Source organism: Ranitomeya imitator, chromosome 5, assembly GCF_032444005.1.
Source record: "Ranitomeya imitator isolate aRanImi1 chromosome 5, aRanImi1.pri, whole genome shotgun sequence".
In the NCBI taxonomy this organism is placed as follows: Eukaryota; Metazoa; Chordata; class Amphibia; order Anura; family Dendrobatidae; genus Ranitomeya; species Ranitomeya imitator.
The window spans coordinates 292,271,825-292,291,763 of record NC_091286.1 but is presented as its reverse complement, the minus strand read 5'-3'; the positions used below and the strand labels follow the sequence as shown (position 1 = coordinate 292,291,763).

General features: G+C 45.6%; 1 protein-coding gene across 1 annotated transcript in view; it reads right to left on the bottom strand.

Moving 5' to 3' along the window:
- PPIL6 (peptidylprolyl isomerase like 6) overlaps nucleotides 1–19,939 on the bottom strand; it is a 73,198-nt gene that overhangs the window by 13,297 nt on the left and 39,962 nt on the right. Inside the window, exons 5-6 of the mRNA XM_069767986.1 lie at nucleotides 17,098–17,245; nucleotides 14,070–14,126 (exon numbers count right to left, since the gene is read on the bottom strand). Of these exons, the coding sequence (XP_069624087.1) occupies nucleotides 14,070–14,126; nucleotides 17,098–17,245 (205 nt within the window). The remainder of the gene's footprint in view (nucleotides 1–14,069; nucleotides 14,127–17,097; nucleotides 17,246–19,939) is intronic.

The following is a 19,939-nucleotide window of genomic DNA, read 5'->3' as shown; positions in this document are numbered from 1 at the left end:
CACTGTTCTATGGCAGTAATGCAGTTCCAATTTTCTAGATGTACTATTCTAAACAATTCAAAGTGCAGCTTTATATTTTCTTAGAATTGTTATGTTAGCTGGCACCTATTCACACTAGTAGGGATGTGCCTGTCAGTCTTTTTCTGTTTGTAGTTCCACAATGAAATGTAAAACACATGTACATGTGGCGCCCCAGGGTCCTGGTCGTCACAGTGGCATTGCTTTCCTCCCGGGGAGAGTAATGCTACGTTCGGAGGCAATATAGGATAACTGTAACCAGGTACCACAAACATGCAACACATTCACACTTCAAGCCACCAGGGGGAGCTTTTGATCCTATTTACTAGGTGACTCCCCATATATATATGGAGTGCCCCCAGACACAGGGCCACGAGTTCTCGGTACCGGGCCTCTCTGGTTCGGTTCTGAGGCTGTCACGGTGGCTAGACCCGGCCCGCGACCCTGCTAAGGGGCGTCCAATAAAGGTGATAGGAGTCTGTCAAGGTTTCGTGACGCCACCTGTGGTGTTCGGTCAGGGTGACTGACACTGCTGTGGGGTCCGCTGGGGTGATGGAATGGCAGCTGGATGGAATACCTTCCCACAGGTGAAGTATGTCCCCAGGGCTTCCCAGTAAGGTGGATGGTGATGGTGTGAGGTGCAGTCAATAACGAGGACACAAGGTTGCAGTCTCTTTACCTCTTTACTGAAGACTTCAGGATCCTCAATCCAGAGCACGCTTAACCGGGCTATCTAAGACCGGCCGGTCCGATGGGCACTTCCAGAGTTCCCTTTGCAGGTGGAAATCAGTGCCTACCACTAGCGCCTGTGTGTTGTAGTGCTACCCTGCTGAGCATTCGGAATAGTCCTCACAACTTCTGTTCTCGTTCGTTCGTTCTTTCTAATTCGTTCCAGATCTTTCTAGTTCAACGTCCCCCAGGTATGTTATGGCTAGGATGTACCCGTATGACGGGAAGGCCTGGAGTTCTTCCGGGACCCTAGAGACGCCCCTCTCCCACAGTTGCCCCCTATGTCTTCGTAGGTGTTTAGGTGAGACAGCCAACCTATAATTTTACTGTCCTGAGGAGTTTGAAGTAAAGCGTAGAGTCAGTTACTCCCTTGGTGTTCCGGCCACCGGCTACGCGCCTCAGTAGGATGTTGCCTCGGTCTCACGGCATGACTCCTACTGGTTCTCCTTTGTGCTTGATCTCGTTTCTCACTGTTCCACAATATCCTTCGCTTCGTGTCTCTTTCTTAGGATACCGCCTCGGGGTGTGCAGGCGCGGTTCCGTAACGTTCTGCTCTGTTCGCTAGGCACCTGCCAGGTTCCCAGACCTGACAGGGACCCCCCTGTGTCTTCTCCCTGCAACACCCCCTGCCACGGGATGTTGCCTGAATCCAACCCAGTCAGCTTCTGACTAACTTCCTGTCCAACCCCTAGTTTTACCAGTGTGGGGAGTGGCCCAATAAATAAAGCCTTTTGCTCCCCCTAGTGGCTGGAGTGTGAAGTGTAATGTGTGCTGGTGATACCTGGTCAGTAGAATTCCTTCAGTGCCATCAGACGTACCATCACTCCCCTTAGTGGCAGAGTGTCATACTGCAACGACCAGATCTCTGGGGCGCTGTACATATATATATATATATATATATATATATATATATATATAATCTGGTAGTCTGTAGGGAAAGTTAGTGAGTTCCAGACATCAGCCCGAGGAGGACCGAGGGTCAACGGAGCTGTGCAGGCCGCAGAGCTGCAGCTCCCGAAAAGAGACATTTTGAAAGCAGAATTGATTGCAGTGAGCGTGCAGGAGAGGAAGCACAGGAGAGGATACCAGAAGGTGACCAGCCCCGAGCAGGCTGCCTCCTTCTGAGGTGCAGAAATCCGGTAGCCGAAACACCGAGGTTGTGAGGTCCTCCACGCCTTACATTAGAGACAGGCAGGACAGCTAATTGCACGTTACCTGTCCGCACCCACACCCAGGAGGCACGGTGACACCCCACAGAGCCGGGTGGGTCATCTAAGAGACCCTATAAACAGGCTCAAGTCACCAGTCATACGGGTTTTGTCCTATCCTATCCGGGGGACAGAGAGAGAGATAACATCTGTGAAGACCTTATGTGAAGCTTGGCAGTAAGGGACAACAGCGCAAAGGCTTCTATTCTCCACCTGAATAAAGGGACTCTCGACTTGCCTCCTGACCGGCCGGACACTACCTGCCCTGTGATCTGGTGCCCTGGACTGTGGCTGCTGAAACCAACAGTAAACAAGGTAAAGAGACTGCAATCCTGTGTCCTCGTTCTTCTCTGCACCTCTCACCATACCACCATCTACACACCGGGAGCCCTGGGGACATATTTCACCTGCAGAAAGTTATACCATCTAGCTGCCATAACATCACCCCAATGGACCCCTTAAAGCAGCGTTGGTCCCCTTTTACATGGGTGCCCAGGGCAACGGACCGGGTCGCCACCGTGACATCCCCCTGTGAACACCTAACCCAGTGCCAGGCACCCCACAGCTCTGGCGGGCGACTCATCTTTGGCGTCGCAAACAGGATGGACTGACTCAGCAAATCTGGCCATGTGCGCCTAAAAGACTGCCTGAATTGTGCTTTATTGAGAAACTGTGTACTGTGAAATACCGCAAAAAATTGCCGACAAAATCGCCACCATTACAGCACCATGTGGCGTGCAGGAGGAGTGGGGAGTGTTTTCGTGGGTGGAGCATGGAAAAATGGCGCAAAAGTAGTAGCCACCCCTCACAGATACTACTATGTCCAAAGGATATGTCCATCAACAAAAGAGATCCGCCTCCTAGTCTGGGATGGTGGGGGAAGGAGCAGAGACCGCGCAGAACAGGAAGACGCCGAAGCAGACCTGGTTGGCAACATGGCGAGCGGAGGTCACCCGGAGGAGGGGGAGGAAGCCCACAGCTACTTTGACCAATTGGAGGAGCAAAGGACCCCGTCGTCACTAATGGACCCGGAGGTTCTCGGCATAGAGGTGGAGGAGCTATGCCATCAGCTCCAGTGTTCATGGTACCGCGCAGCCGCAAACGTCTGGGAGCAGCAGCGCAACCAATCCCTGGAGCCCGAGTCTGCTGCAGGAGAGACTGGCACCAGAGACGCCGCAGCAGCAGGTAAGCAATCCAAACCTAACCCGGTCACCGAGGACACCCCGCTCGTGCCAATAGACTCCCCGCCACCGTGACTACCCGGCCGGGTGTGTAGCCTCCTTGAGTGGGAACGGCCCTGGGAGACCTTGCAGACCCCTGACGTCCCACTGCAACTGACACGGAAGGCCTGGACGTACAAGGAGAGTGGGTGACCTTCCTGTGGAAGCATAGCAGCACCAACCTGATTGGGTTCCCCGGGGAGGCCCAGGCTGAAGGGGAGCAGGTGGAAACCATTAGCCCGGGAGGAGTACCGTCCTCGTTCTTCTCTGCACCTCTCACCATACCACCATCTACACACCGGGAGCCCTGGGGATATACTTCACCTGCGGAAAGTTATACCATCTAGCTGCCATAACATCACCCCAGAGGACCCCTTAAAGCAGCGTCGGTCCCCACTGCCCGAATACCACAGGTGGCGTCACGAATGTAAACTTTATCCCTTTAAAGACCTTCGCCTTTTACATGGGCGCCCAGGGCCACGGACCGTGTTATGATCTGGTGGTTTAGGAGCAACATGGAACGAGCTCTGAAGGACGTGGTAACTGTACTGACCGCAGTCCCTAAGCTCAACACAACACTAGAAGTAGCCGTGGAATGCTCCTAATGCTCCCTAGGCATCTGGTCACAGCCTAAGAGCTAACTACCCCTAAAGATAGAAGCAGGAAAGCTATCTTGCCTCAGAGAAAATCCCCAAAGGATAGATTAGCCCCCCACAAATAATGACTGTGAGTGGAGAGGGAAAAGACATACACAGAATGAAACCAGGATGAGCACAGGAGGCCAGTCTAGCTCACAGTGAGGAGATTGGAACAAAACAAAATCCTCTAAACTGCATGCTCGCAAACGCCAGAAGCCTGACAAACAAGATGGAAGAACTAGAAGCAGAAATATCTACAGGTAACTTTGACATAGTGGGAATAACCGAGACATGGTTAGATGAAAGCTATGACTGGGCAGTTAACTTACAGGGTTACAGTCTGTTTAGAAAGGATCGTAAAAATCGGAGAGGAGGAGGGGTTTGTCTCTATGTAAAGTCTTGTCTAAAGTCCACTTTAAGGGAGGATATTAGCGAAGGGAATGAGGATGTCGAGTCCATATGGGTTGAAATTCATGGAGGGAAAAATGGTAACAAAATTCTCATTGGGGTCTGTTACAAACCCCCAAATATAACAGAAAGCATGGAAAGTCTACTTCTAAAGCAGATAGATGAAGCTGCAACCCATAATGAGGTCCTGGTTATGGGGGACTTTAACTACCCGGATATTAACTGGGAAACAGAAACCTGTGAAACCCATAAAGGCAACAGGTTTCTGCTAATAACCAAGAAAAATTATCTTTCACAATTGGTGCAGAATCCAACCAGAGGAGCAGCACTTTTAGACCTAATACTATCTAATAGACCTGACAGAATAACAAATCTGCAGGTGGTTGGGCATTTAGGAAATAGCGACCACAATATTGTGCAGTTTCACCTGTCTTTCACTAGGGGGACTTGTCAGGGAGTAACAAAAACATTGAACTTTAGGAAGGCAAAGTTTGAACAGCTTTGAGATGCCCTTAATCTGGTAGACTGGGACAATATCCTCAGAAATGAGAATACAGATAATAAATGGGAAATGTTTAAGAACATCCTAAATAGGCAGTGTAAGCGGTTTATACCTTGTGGGAATAAAAGGACTAGAAATAGGAAAAACCCAATGTGGCTAAACAAAGAAGTAAGACAGGCAATTAACAGTAAAAAGAAAGCATTTGCACTACTAAAGCAGGATGGCACCATTGAAGCTCTAAAAAACTATAGGGAGAAAAATACTTTATCTAAAAAACTAATTAAAGCTGCCAAAAAGGAAACAGAGAAGCACATTGCTAAGGAGAGTAAAACTAATCCCAAACTGTTCTTCAACTATATCAATAGTAAAAGAATAAAAACTGAAAATGTAGGCCCCTTAAAAAATAGTGAGGAAAGAATGGTTGTAGATGACGAGGAAAAAGCTAACATATTAAACACCTTCTTCTCCACGGTATTCACGGTGGAAAATGAAATGCTAGGTGAAATCCCAAGAAACAATGAAAACCCTATATTAAGGGTCACCAATCTAACCCAAGAAGAGGTGCGAAACCGGCTAAAAAAGATTAAAATAGATAAATCTCCGGGTCCGGATGGCATACACCCACGAGTACTAAGAGAACTAAGTAATGTAATAGATAAACCATTATTTCTTATTTTTAGTGACTCTATAGCGACAGGGTCTGTTCCGCAGGACTGGCGCATAGCAAATGTGGTGCCAATATTCAAAAAGGGCTCTAAAAGTGAACCTGGAAATTATAGGCCAGTAAGTCTAACCTCTATTGTTGGTAAAATATTTGAAGGGTTTCTGAGGGATGTTATTCTGGATTATCTCAATGAGAATAACTGTTTAACTCCATATCAGCATGGGTTTATGAGAAATCGCTCCTGTCAAACCAATCTAATCAGTTTTTATGAAGAGGTAAGCTATAGACTGGACCACGGTGAGTCATTGGACGTGGTATATCTCGATTTTTCCAAAGCGTTTGATACCGTGCCGCACAAGAGGTTGGTACACAAAATGAGAATGCTTGGTCTGGGGGAAAATGTGTGTAAATGGGTTAGTAACTGGCTTAGTGATAGAAAGCAGAGGGTGGTTATAAATGGTATAGTCTCTAACTGGGTCGCTGTGACCAGTGGGGTACCGCAGGGGTCAGTATTGGGACCTGTTCTCTTCAACATATTCATTAATGATCTGGTAGAAGGTTTACACAGTAAAATATCGATATTTGCAGATGATACAAAACTATGTAAAGCAGTTAATACAAGAGAAGATAGTATTCTGCTACAGATGGATCTGGATAAGTTGGAAACTTGGGCTGAAAGGTGGCAGATGAGGTTTAACAATGATAAATGTAAGGTTATACACATGGGAAGAGGGAATCAATATCACCATTGCACACTGAACGGGAAACCACTGGGTAAATCTGACAGGGAGAAGGACTTGGGGATCCTAGTTAATGATAAACTTACCTGGAGCAGCCAGTGCCAGGCAGCAGCTGCCAAGGCAAACAGGATCATGGGGTGCATTAAAAGAGGTCTGGATACACATGATGAGAGCATTATACTGCCTCTGTACAAATCCCTAGTTAGACCGCACATGGAGTACTGTGTCCAGTTTTGGGCACCGGTGCTCAGGAAGGATATAATGGAACTAGAGAGAGTACAAAGGAGGGCAACAAAATTAATAAAGGGGATGGGAGAACTACAATACCCAGATAGATTAGCGAAATTAGGATTATTTAGTCTAGAAAAAAGACGACTGAGGGGCGATCTAATAACCATGTATAAGTATATAAGGGGACAATACAAATATCTCGCTGAGGATCTGTTTATACCAAGGAAGGTGACGGGCACAAGGGGGCATTCTTTGCGTCTGGAGGAGAGAAGGTTTTTCCACCAACATAGAAGAGGATTCTTTACTGTTAGGGCAGTGAGAATCTGGAATTGCTTGCCTGAGGAGGTGGTGATGGCGAACTCAGTCGAGGGGTTCAAGAGAGGCCTGGATGTCTTCCTGGAGCAGAACAATATTGTATCATACAATTATTAGGTTCTGTAGAAGGACGTAGATCTGGGTATTTATTATGATGGAATATAGGCTGAACTGGATGGACAAATGTCTTTTTTCGGCCTTACTAACTATGTTACTATGTTACTATGTAAATAGAAAGGACAGGATGGAATACTGTGCGGTCAGTATAAAACACTACAAAAAATCCACGCAGAGTTTACAAAAATCTCCACACCTGACTAAAGGTGTGGAGAGTAAATCTGCTTCCCAGAGCTTCCAGCAAGACAGAATTAATTCATACTGATAAGCTGGACAAACAAAGAAAGCAAAGAACGGATAAGTCCACAATCTATGGACAGAAAAGAGCAAGCAAAAACTTAGCTTTGCTGAACTGGTCAGGATAACAGGGAAATCCAAAGAGATGTGAATCCAACCAGGAACCATTTACAAGTGGCACTGGCTGAAGGAAAGAGCCAGGCCTAAATAGCAGAGCAGAAGAGACGATAAGTGGAGGCAGCTGATGACAGCTAACTCCAAGGAGCAGCCATACCACTTGAAACCACAAGAGGGAGCCCAAGAGCAGAACTCACAAAAGTGCCACTTACAACCACCGGAGGGAGCCCAAGAGCGGAATTCACAACAGTACCCCCGCCTTGAGGAGGGGTCACCGAACCCTCACCAGAGCCCCCAGGCCGATCAGGACAAGCCAAATGAAAAGCACGAACCAAATCGGTGGCATGGACATCGGATGCAACAACCCAAGAATTATCCTCCTGGCCATAACCCTTCCACTTGACAAGATACTGAAGCCTCCGCCTCGAAAAACGAGAATCCAAAATCTTCTCAACCTCATATTCCAACTCTCCCTCAACCAACACCGGGGCAGGAGGGTCAACAGAGGGAACAACAAGCACCACATATCTCCGCAACAAAGATCTATGGAAAACATTATGAATGGCAAAAGAGGCTGGAAGAGCCAAACGAAAAGACACCGGATTAATAATTTCATAAATTTTATAAGGGCCAATAAACCGAGGTTTAAACTTAGGGGAAGAAACCTTCATAGGAACATGACGAGAAGACAACCAAACCAAATCCCCCACACGAAGCCGGGGACCAACACACCGACGGCGATTAGCAAAACGTTGAGCCCTTTCCTGAGACAACGTCAAATTGTCCACCACATGAGTCCAAATCTGCTGCAGCCAGTCCACCACAGAATCAACAACAGGACAATCAGAAGGCTCAACCTGCCCAGAAGAAAAACGAGGATGAAAACCAAATTACAAAAGAAAGGTGAAACCAAAGTAGCCGAACTAGCCCGATTATTAAGGGCAAACTCGGCCAACGGCAAAAAAGACACCCAATCATCCTGATCAGACACAAAGCATCTCAAATAGGTCTCCAAGGTCTGATTAGTTCGCTCAGTTTGGCCATTGGTCTGAGGATGAAACGCCGAACAAAAAGACAAATCAATGCCCATCCTAGGCCCGCCAAAATCTAGAGACAAACTGAGAACCTCTGTCAGACACAATATTTTCCGGAATGCCATGCAAACGAACCACATGCTGAAAAAATAATGGAACCAGATCAGAGGAGGAAGGCAACTTAGGCAAAGGCACCAGATGGACCATTTTAGAGAACCGGTCACAAACAACCCAGATAACAGACATCTTCTGGGAAACAGGAAGATCCGAAATAAAATCCATGGAAATATGCGTCCAGGGCCTCTCAGGGACCGGCAAAGGCAAAAGCAACCCACTAGCGCGGGAACAGCAAGGCTTGGCCCGGGCGCAAGTCCCACAGGACTGCACAAAAGCACACACATAGCGCGACAAGGAAGGCCACCAAAAGGACCTAGCAACCAAATCTCTGGTACCAAAAATCCCAGGATGACCAGCCAACACTGAACAATGAACCTCAGAAATTACCTTACTTGTCCATCTATCAGGAACAAACAGCTTCCCCACTGGACAGCGGTCAGGCCTATCAGCCTGAAATTCCTGAAGTAACCGCCGCAAATCAGGGGAGATAGCAGAAAGAATCACCCCCTCCTTAAGAATGCCAACCGGCTTAAGGACTCCAGGAGAATCAGGCGAAAAACTCCTAGAGAGGGCATCAGCCTTAACATTCTTAGATCACGGAAGATACGAGACCACAAAATCAAAACGGGAGAAAAACAGGGACCATCGAGCCAGTCTAGGATTCAGCCGCTTGGCCGACTCGAGGTAAATCAGATTCTTATGATCGGTCAGGACCACAACGCGGTGTTTAGCTCCCTCAAGCCAATGTCGCCACTCCTCAAATGCCCACTTCATAGCCAACAACTCCCGATTGCCGACATCATAATTGCGTTCCGCAGGCGAAAACTTTCTGGAAAAAAAAGCACACGGTTTCATCAGACTCCCTCTGAGACAAAACGGCCCCTGCCGCAATCTCAGACGCGTCAACCTCAACCTGAAATGGAAGAGAAACATCCGGCTGACACAACACAGGGGCAGAAGTAAATCGTCCTTTAAGCTCCCGAAAGGCCTCAACAGCCTCAGAGGACCAATTCGTCACATCAGTGCCTTTCTTCGTCAAATCAGTAAGGGGCTTAACCACACTGGAAAAGTTGGCAATGAAACGGCGATAGAAATTAGCAAAGCCCCAAAATTTTTGAAGGCCTTTCACAGATGTGGGTTGGATCCAGTCATAAATAGCTTGGACCTTAACAGGATCCATTTCTATAGACGAGGGAGAAAAAATAAAACCCAAAAAAGAGACCTTCTGAACTCCGAATAGGCACTTAGACCCCTTCACAAACAAAGCATTATCACGAAGGATCTGGAACACCATCCTGACCTGCTTCACATGAGACTCCCAATCATCGGAAAAAATCAAAATATCATCCAAATATACGACCATGAATTTATCAAGATAATTGCGGAAAATATCATGCATGAAAGACTGGAACACAGATGGAGCATTAGAGAGCCCAAATGGCATCACAAGGTATTCAAAATGGCCTTCGGGCGTATTAAATGCAGTTTTCCATTCATCACCCTGTTTAATACGAACAAGATTATATGCCCCTCGGAGGTCAATCTTAGTAAACCAACTAGCCCCCTTAATCTGAGCAAACAAATCAGTAAGCAAAGGCAAGGGGTATTGGAATTTGACCTTGATCTTATTAAGAAGACGATAATCAATACAGGGTCTCAAGGAGCCATCCTTCTTAGCAACAAAAAAGAAACCCGCTCCCAATGGTGATGAAGAGGGCCGAATATGCCCCTTCTCCAAAGACTCCTTAACATAACTCCGCATGGCGGCATGCTCTGGCACAGACAGATTGAAAAGTCGGCCCTTAGGGAACTTGCAACCAGGAATCAAGTTAATAGCACCAAAGGAAACAAAGAACCTCCGCACTGCTGTTGTTAGGCTAGACTCTGTTATTTTTATCACCCTTTTTTTTGAAGTAAGCCGATATAATATCCTTTTTTATACAACGGGGTGCGACTTGCAAAGTAATACATAACAGTCCATGAAACGAAAAAAGTTAATAGCACAATCACAGTCCCTGTGCGGAGGAAGGGAACTAGACTTGGGCTCATCAAATACATCCTGGAAATCCGACAAAAACTCAGGGACCTCAGAAGAGGGGGAAGAGGAAATTGACATCAAAGGAACGTCACTATGTACCCCTTGACAACCCCAACTAGTCACCGACATAGTTTTCCAATCCAGCACCGGATTATGTTCCTGTAACCATGGAAAACCCAGTACAACAACATCATGCAGGTTATGCAACACCAGAAAACGGCAATCTTCCTGATGTGCAGGAGCCATGTACATAGTCATCTGTGTCCAGTACTGAGGTTTATCCTTGGCCAAGGGTGTAGCATCAATACCCCTCAAAGGAATAGGGCTCTGCAAAGGCTGCAAGGAAAAACCACAGCGCCTGGCGAATTCTAAGTCCATTAAGTTCAGGGCAGCGCCTGAATCCACAAATGCCATAACAGAAAAGGACGACAATGAGCAAATCAGGGTCACAGATAAGAGAAATTTAGGCTGTATAGTACTAATGGTAACAGACCTAGCGACTCTCTTAGTACGCTTAGGGCAATTAGAGATAACATGAGCAGAATCACCACAGTAAAAACACAGCCTATTCCGACGTCGGAATTCCTGCCGTTCTGTTCTAGTCAAAATCCTATCACATTGCATAGGTTCAGGACTCTGCTCAGAGGATACTGCCATATGGTGCACAGCTTTGCACTCACGCAGACGCCAATCAATCTGAATGGCTAGCGACATAGATTCGCTCAAACCGGCAGGCGTAGGAAAGCCCACCATAACATCTTTAAGGGCTTCAGAAAGACCTTTTCTGAAAATAGCAGCCAGAGCCTCTTCATTCCATTTAGTGAGCACAGACCATTTTCTAAATTTCTGGCAGTATAACTCTGCCGCTTCCTGACCTTGACACAAGGCCAACAGGGTTTTTTCTGCATGATCCATAGAATTAGGTTCGTCATACAATAATCCGAGCGCTTGAAAAAATGCATCAACATTCAATAATGCCGGATCCCCTGTTTCAAGAGAAAAAGTCCAGTCTTGAAGGTCACCACGCAGCAAGGATATGATGATTTTTACTTGCTGAATGGGATTACCAGAAGAACGGGGTTTCAAAGCAAAAAACAATTTGCAGTTATTTTTAAAGTTCAAAAACTTGGATCTGTCCCCAAAAAACAAATCAGGGGTAGGAATTCTAGGCTCTAAAGCCGGAGTCTGGACAACATAGTCCTGGATACTCTGTACTCTTGCAGCAAGTTGATCCACACGAGAAAACAAACCCTGAACATCCATGGCAAAGCATATATCCTGAACCACCCAGATATCAAGAGGAAAAAAAAGACAAACCAGAGCACAGAAAAAAAAATGGTTCAGAACTTTCTTTTCCTTCTTTTGAGATGCATTTAATTCATTTTTGGCCACTTGTACTGTTATGATCTGGTGGTTTAGGAGCAACATGGAACGAGCTCTGAAGGACGTGGTAACTGTACTGACCGCTGTCCCTAAGCTCAACACAACACTAGAAGTAGCCGTGGAATGCTCCTAACTCTCCCTAGGCATCTCGTCACAGCCTAAGAGCTAACTACCCCTAAAGATAGAAGCAGGAAAGCTATCTTGCCTCAGAGAAAATCCCCAAAGGATAGATTAGCCCCCCACAAATAATGACTGTGAGTGGAGAGGGAAAAGACATACACAGAATGAAACCAGGATGAGCACAGGAGGCCAGTCTAGCTAAATAGATAGGACAGGATGGAATACTGTGTGGTCAGTATAAAACACTACAAAAAATCCACGCAGAGTTTACAAAAATCTCCACACCTGATTAAAGGTGTGGAGGGTAAATCTGCTTCCCAGAGCTTCCAGCAATACAGAATTAATTTATACTGATAAGCTGGACAAACAAAGAAAGCACAGAACGGATAAGTCCACAATCTATGGACAGAAAAGAGCAAGCAAAAACTTAGCTTTGCTGAACTGGTCAGGATAACAGGGAAATCTAAAGAGATGTGAATCCAACCAGGAACCATTTACAAGTGGCACTGGCTGAAGGAAAGAGCCAGGCCTAAATAGCAGAGCAGAAGAGACGATAAGTGGAGGCAGCTGATGACAGCTAACTCCAAGGAGCAGCCATACCATTTGAAACCACAAGAGGGAGCCCAAGAGCAGAACTCACAAAAGTGCCACTTACAACCACCGGAGGGAGCCCAAGAGCGGAATTCACAACAGGACCGGGTCGCCACCGTGACATCCCCCTGTGAACACTGGACCGGGTGTCGGGTACCCCATGGCCCTGGCGGGCAACTCATACAACACATCCAGTGATGATTGGGAAAACAAAGATCAAGATCTAAGTTTATGGCTTTTGTCAAAAATAGAAAAATTCTGAAATAAATAAGAAAACTTGAAACACGTTTCGTCTTATGCTTTGCAAAGTGTAAGCTTTGTGGTGAAAGTCGTTGAATTTCAACATCAGAATAAGCCTGCTGAGAATTTTGAAAATTGGCAGCCTGTTCGAATTTCCTTGCAAAATGTATGTAGTACTGTACATGTGGATGGGGTTTTGATGGCACACTCTCATGTTCAAAGTGTATAGCAGTGTCCATGTCCACCTAATGAGATGAATGCAGTTGGTCTCAAGTAATGAAGGAACGTGCTCGGATAAGGTATTATCTGAGCATGCTTGGGTACTAGCCGAGTGTCGTCGGCATGCTCGAAAAACATGTTTGAGTCCTTGCGACTGCATGTCTCATAGCTGTTTGACATCCACAACTCACGCAGGGCTTGCCTGTTTCTTATTCGAGAACTCCAAAGACATTTGGTTAGCACACGAGCGTGCTCGGATAAGGTGTTAAGTTCGCTCATCACTATTGGTCAGACAGCACTCCACTTGTTAGGCGGACATGGACACTGCTATATACTTTGAACACCAGGAGGTGCCAAATTATGTATAAAAATGTTATAATATCATTTAATGTTGGGCCAACCCCATGTACATGATCATACCACAGCCATCATTTTTACTTATCTTAAACAAGGTAGAATGCGATAATCACAAAATGTTGGATTTGGTAAGGCATCACTGTGTAGCTCCCTTTTTTACAGCTTGAGGAAGGTTTATATGCTGAAATATTGCTGCTTTTGCTTAGGTGCTCACAATATGTTATTATTATATAACATATTGGTGCTGCCTTGAACTTATTTGCTTCTTCCGATTCTATAATATTAGTGGACTAAGGTGAAGCCCTCCCCAAGAGTGCATGCCTACTTTGGACCTGGTTCACATTTTACCCACCTTGGTACACCTTAGAGGGGTTGTTGACTACTCAGACAACCCATTGTCAATCCCTATGTTTCTCCCTTGTAAAATAATAACATCTATACTCGCCTCCAGTGCTGTGCCATTCCAGTGTGTGGGCAATGGCTCTCCTGGGGACACCGATTATGTCATGCGATCCCTGCGGCCAATCAGCAGCCCACCTTCGGACAAATCGCATATGAATGTGTTGTTTGCACCTTACCTTAGGTCCAATGGCAGACCCCTATCAGAGTCAATGGCGCCCTTCTGCTTCAGTTTGAATCCATTTTGTAACGAATCTGTTTTCCTAATGAATTTCATTTCTCTGCTCCAAAAAAGGAACTGAGAAATGGAACTCAAAACTCAGGTGTGAAAAGAGCCTGGGAGGCTTAGATTTTATTTTCTGTTTATCTTAGTAAAATAGTTGAATTAATTCACACTTGACTCACAATTCAGGACATTTAAAGTTACCTTCAAATGTATCTCCAAAAATAGATTCTCCTCCGTTTCCTTTTCCAGATGCTATATCTATAGAACACATAAGAAAAGCACAGAATTAGTTTCTTTTTTCATTGTTATTTAAATCATACCAAATGTGCTGCAAAAGTGGAAATCATTTTAGGCATATAATTTAAAGGGAATCTGTTGCTAGGTTTTTGCTACCTAATCTGAGACCAGCATGATGTAGGGTCAGAGACCCTGATTCCAGTGATGTGTCACTTACTGGGCTGCTTGCTGTAGTTTTTAAAGAATCATTGCTTTATTAGCAGGAAATTAGCACTGGAGGACTAGTAATCCTGTTGCCAGGTAGTCCAATCATGCTCTCGTGACTGATTGGCAGCTTTCCGTGTACACTGTACATAGGCAAAAAGGTGCCAATCAGTGATGTGGGCGGAGTTATACCGAGCTCGGAATTCGCAGAACTGCTAGATCTGCAGCAGAGAAACAGATTGTAATCAAAACTGCAGCAATCAGCAAAGTAATTGATACATTGTTGGAATTAGATCTGTATCAAGATACTCCCAGATTGGGTAGCAAAACCTGGTGACAGATTCCTTTTAATACATGAAATACAGCGGGTGAAATAAGTATTGAACACATCACATATTTTCTAAGTAAATATATTTCTAAAGGTGCTATTGACATGAAATTATCACCAGATGTTGGTAACAACCCATCAAATCCCCACAGGATTATAAGACGCTCCGGATTATAAAACGCACCCCAAATTTTGAGGAGAAAAATAGTATTTTTAAAAAAAAATAAAATGGTGGTGCTTCTTATAATCCATGCACCTTATTGCTTACCGGGGGTGGTGGCTGCGGTGAAGCGGGGACCCAGGGTCGCCACTGGAGGAGGCAAGAGTGGAGAGTTACTGCAGGCCTCAGACTGGGATGAGGGGGTGTCTGGTGCGGGTGTCTGGTGCTGCTGCGGGGGTCTCCAGTGCTGCTGCAAGGGTCTCCAGTGCTGCTGTGGGGGTCTCCAGTGCTGCTGCAGGGGTCTCTGGAGCTGAAATCTCATCTTCCGAGATCCTGGTGCCGAAATCTCCATCTGCGCATGCAAAACCGCCCCCCCACCACCACCCGGCGGCCATTTTCCCAAAGTCAACCGCACAGGAAACCATGGAACTGTGTCTGCAGGGGCTCTGGCCTTTCACAAAATGTCAGCAGGACCTCCGCAGCAGCACCGGAGACCCCCTCATGCCAGCCTGCAACCTGCAGCAACTACCGGTAAGGTATGTCCACATTATAAAACGCACCCCCATCATCGCCCCAAATTTTGGGGGGAAAAGTGCGTCTTATAATCCGAAAAATACGGTAAACCATACAGTAGCAATGTGTAAATTATATTATCGTTATGTGTAATAATGAGAAATTACACAGAGAAAAAGCATTGAACACATGAAGAAAGAGAGGTGCAAAAAGCCATGTAAGGTCATGGCTCCTGCTGACATGTATCAGTAAGTAGAAAACAATCCTGCCACATAGTGAAAAATAATATCAGCTGAGTCAACTGATGGCCTATAAAAAAAGAGTCTCATTACCAAGGTGCCACCCAAGAAGCATCTGATGATGGATAAAGTCAGTGAGCGGTCTCAAAAACATTGCAACCTTATTGTAGCAAAACATACTGATGGCATCGGTTACAGAACAATTTCTAAACTACTTAAGGCGCCAGTGAGCACTGCTGGGGCCATAATTCGAAAGTGGAAAGAACATCATTTTACCATAAATCGGGCACGACCAGGTGCTTCCTGCAAGGTTTCAGACAGAGAAGTGAAAAGAACTATCAGAACAGTTGTCCAAGAGCAAAGAACCACCTGTGGAGAACTACAGAAAGATCTGGAATCAGCAGGTACAACTGTTAAAGAAAACTATAAGTAATGCACTTAACCTGCATGGTGTGTATGAACGCTCACCACTCATGATTCCATAGCTGGTCAAAAAGCATGTTTAAGTGCATTTACAGTTTCCTCAACAACATTTAGTCAAGCCAATGAAATACTAGGAGAACAGAGTCTGGTCAGGCGAGTCCAAAATTGAACTCTTCGGATGTCATATTGCATATCATGTTTGGAGGCCAAAAGGCACTGCATATCACTCCAAAAACACATTACCAACAGTGAAGTTTAGAGGTTGGAACACCATGGTGTGGGGCTGTTTTTCAGCACATGGCACTGGCAAACTTCATATGATTGAAGGAAGGATGAATGGTAAATCTACCGAGACATTATTGTTGTTGCCATCTCCAGGATTATGAAGATGAAACGAGGGTTGACATTTCAGCAAGATAATGGTTCCTAACACACAGTTAAGGAAACTCTCAATTGGTTCAGAGGAAAAAAAAGTTGCTAAAATGGCCCAGGCAATCACCTGACCTCAAGAATTCAATAGCAAATTTACGGAAGGAACTAAAGCTCAGCGTTCATAGAAGGAGCCCATGGAACTTTCAGGATTTGAAAAGAATGAGCCAAAATCACACCTGTGCAATGCATGTGACTAGTTTCTCCATACTGGAGGCGTCTTGAAGCTGTCACAACAAAGGCTTTTGTACAAAGTATTAATTACATTTCAGGAAGTGCGTTCAATACTTTTTCCATCTGTTATTTCTCATTATTACTCATAATTTATGGACATCTATGGTTTGATTTCTTTGCCTGGGTGGAATAAATGGGTTGTTACCAACATCTGGTGAGAATTTCATGTTAATAGCATCTTTAAAAATATATTTACTTAGAAAATTGGTGATAAGTTCAATACTTATTTCACCTGCTGTATATATTTAGGCATTTAATTTAAAATGCCATTTTATGTCCTATAGTTAAACAAATTAAGCATAGGGGCTAATTCATCAAGCAGTTTATGCCACTTTTTATGGAATAAAACAGCTTGAAATGTGGCAAATTTTCGTGTAACTACAACTTTTGTCATTTTTAGCCAGCCATGGCTAGCTCCTCCAACTTTAGAGACGTGTATGACAGGGCTTGAAATCTTTTTACCTCCCCCTTGTATCCAGCCATTTTTCACTATGCGATGAAATGGAGATCCTTTGTAATGCAATTTCAAGCCACTTCTAGAATCCCCAGCTTCTCCAGAGCACAAGTATTGGAAATTTTTACATGTTTTGGGGCACATATCTGAAAATAACTGAAAATAGTCATGTAATAAATGTATCAGCTGAAAGGGAGTGTATACCATACTTACAACTTATCAACCTTATAATTGTTTTTCACTTACATTTATGCTACATGGTTCCCAAAACAAGTATTCTATACTGCTGCCCTGTTTTTACCTTTACTGGTGGGCAAATTACATGAAATCACTGGGCACAGTTTACTAATTTATTAGCTTTTTCGTATATTTTTATTATATTCATTTATTTTACTCAATTCTATAGCGCCATTAATTCCACAGCCCCTTACAGACATCATCATCACTGTCGCCATTGGAGATCACAATCTAATTTCCCTACCTTCCCTACCCTATCAGTAGTTCTGCTAATATCTCCTCCAAATACATTGCAGCACCTCAAACATAGCCTGTCGGGCAGAGCTGGGCGCACTCCCCATATGGGTCACTATACAGTAGAGGGCACTATCACAACAGGCGCACATACAGAGCAGCAACCCCAGCTCCTACAAAAATAAAGAAGATCTCAGAGAGCTGCAAGATGCAATATATAGAGGGTTGGCAGAGTGAATTAGAGAACTCCCAGAAACTCACTATCTACTGGTCACTGCAAAGGGACTATACTCTGCTCCCATATCCGGAGAGGTTCCATCACCCCAAAGACAGGCAGACCCTAAATCTGTAAAGAGTGAGTGCCCACAGCCTAGAGGTGGAAACAGGGCGGCACCGACAGACATACAATCCCCAGGAGAACAGACTGTTCCAGCACTGTCAGCAGGATGTCCTGTAAGACGAGGTGCACATCCTGCTGCACTACAACAAATACTCAGTAGTGAGGGCCTCACACTTCCAGAGACTTTCCATTCACAACCCAGACTTCCCATCCATGCAGGCTCGGACTGGCCCACCGGAGAACCGGAGGATTCTCCGGTGGGCCCAGGCACTGACACCTGCTGGCATACTGGCCAGCAGCTGCCTAGGGCCCCCACTGCTCCAGGGGCCCCTTGCCAGTGGCTATAGGGCCCCTGAGTCAAGGGGGCCCGCCCTGTGCCAGTAGCAGCAGCTGGAGACAGGATCCTGTTCCCGCTGCTAAAGCCAAATGAATATTCACGCATCCCCACGCCCCTATGGGCGTGGAAGAGGTGTGAATACCATTTCTCTTTAATAGCGGGCAGCGTTAGCCGCATGGTGCAGCTAACACTGCCCGCATGTAAAGCCGTACCACACACACACACTCACAAAGTACCGCACACCCACACACAGCACAGCACCGCACACATACACATGCAGGCACACAGACTCCCAGAGCAGCTCACCTCCGGGCGTCCTGCTTTCTGTCTGAGACAGCCCAGCTGGATGACGTCATCATCCAGCGTGCTGCTGTCTCAGTCATTATACCCTATGAGGGTGCTACATTATATTCTATGGTGGGGACTGCATTATACCTGGGGGGGGGGGGGGTTGCATTATATTTTGTGGGGTGCTGCATTAAATTCTATTAGAGGGGACTGAGTTATATTTTATGAGGGGGCTAAATTATATTCTGTGAGGGGGCTAAATTATATTCTGCGAGGGGGCTACCCCTACCTTTGCTACATAATTAAGACATGTACTACCTTATATTATACCCTGATATTAGTGCTTTTTACCACACAATTGGTGGTCTTGTATCTATTTCTATGTAGCTACATAGTGGGCCCCAAGAATGATTTTCTCTAGTGGGCCCAAGGTGCTCCAGTCCGACGCTGCATCCATTAACGAGGAGAGGAAACTCTGCATCGTACTGGGGAAAGAGGAATCAACAGTGGAGATCGCCGCCCAATACGTCACCATATGTCATAAACTGACAGGAACTTAAAACCCCCAAATTGACCATTATTTCCTAAATTGTGCCCCCAACACCCCATTCCCATAATCCCTAATCCCCTCCCCTGGCACATCTATTTTCCTTGCTTTGGCAATACTAAATGTATTTTGGTCCTGCCAATAAAGCCTATTTGAGTATGTCTTTGGAGTGTGGGAGAAAACTAGAGAACCAGGAGGAAACCCACACAAACACGGGGAGAACCTACAAACTCCTTGCAGATGTTGTCCTTGATGGGATTTGAGCCCAGAACCCCAGTGCTGCAATACATGGAGCATTGTTTTGTTTTACTATTGTATCACTTACAATAACAAAAGAGTCCAAAATGATCAGAAGTACTGAGGATAAGCAAGAAAGCCTTTCCCAGAAGGAGGCCTCCTAGAAGACTGGATAGGATGCTGACATTTAAATTTTTTAAAACTACGTTCACATTAGCGTTGCGTCGGGCGCATCCGCGGCAACACATGCGTCATGCGCCCCTATATTTAACATGGGGGCGCATGGACATGCGTTGTCTTGCGTTTTGTGACGCATGAGTCATTTTTGGCGCAAGCGTCAGGGCGCAGAGGAAGCAGCAAGTTGCATTTTTTTGCGTCCAAAAGCAAGCCAAAAATGGGGGCATGCGTCACAAAACCATGCGTTTTTGCATGCGTTTTGCATGCGTTGTGCGTTGCGTCGCCGACGCAACACACAACAACGCAAATGTGAACGTAGCCTAACTTGTCCTGGTACATTGACTTTTTATGGAATACAAGACCTCTTGAGGTCAGATAAACCTGTTTAACCCCTTAGTGACAGAGCCAATTTGGTACTTAATGACCGAGCCAATTTTTACAATTCTGACCACT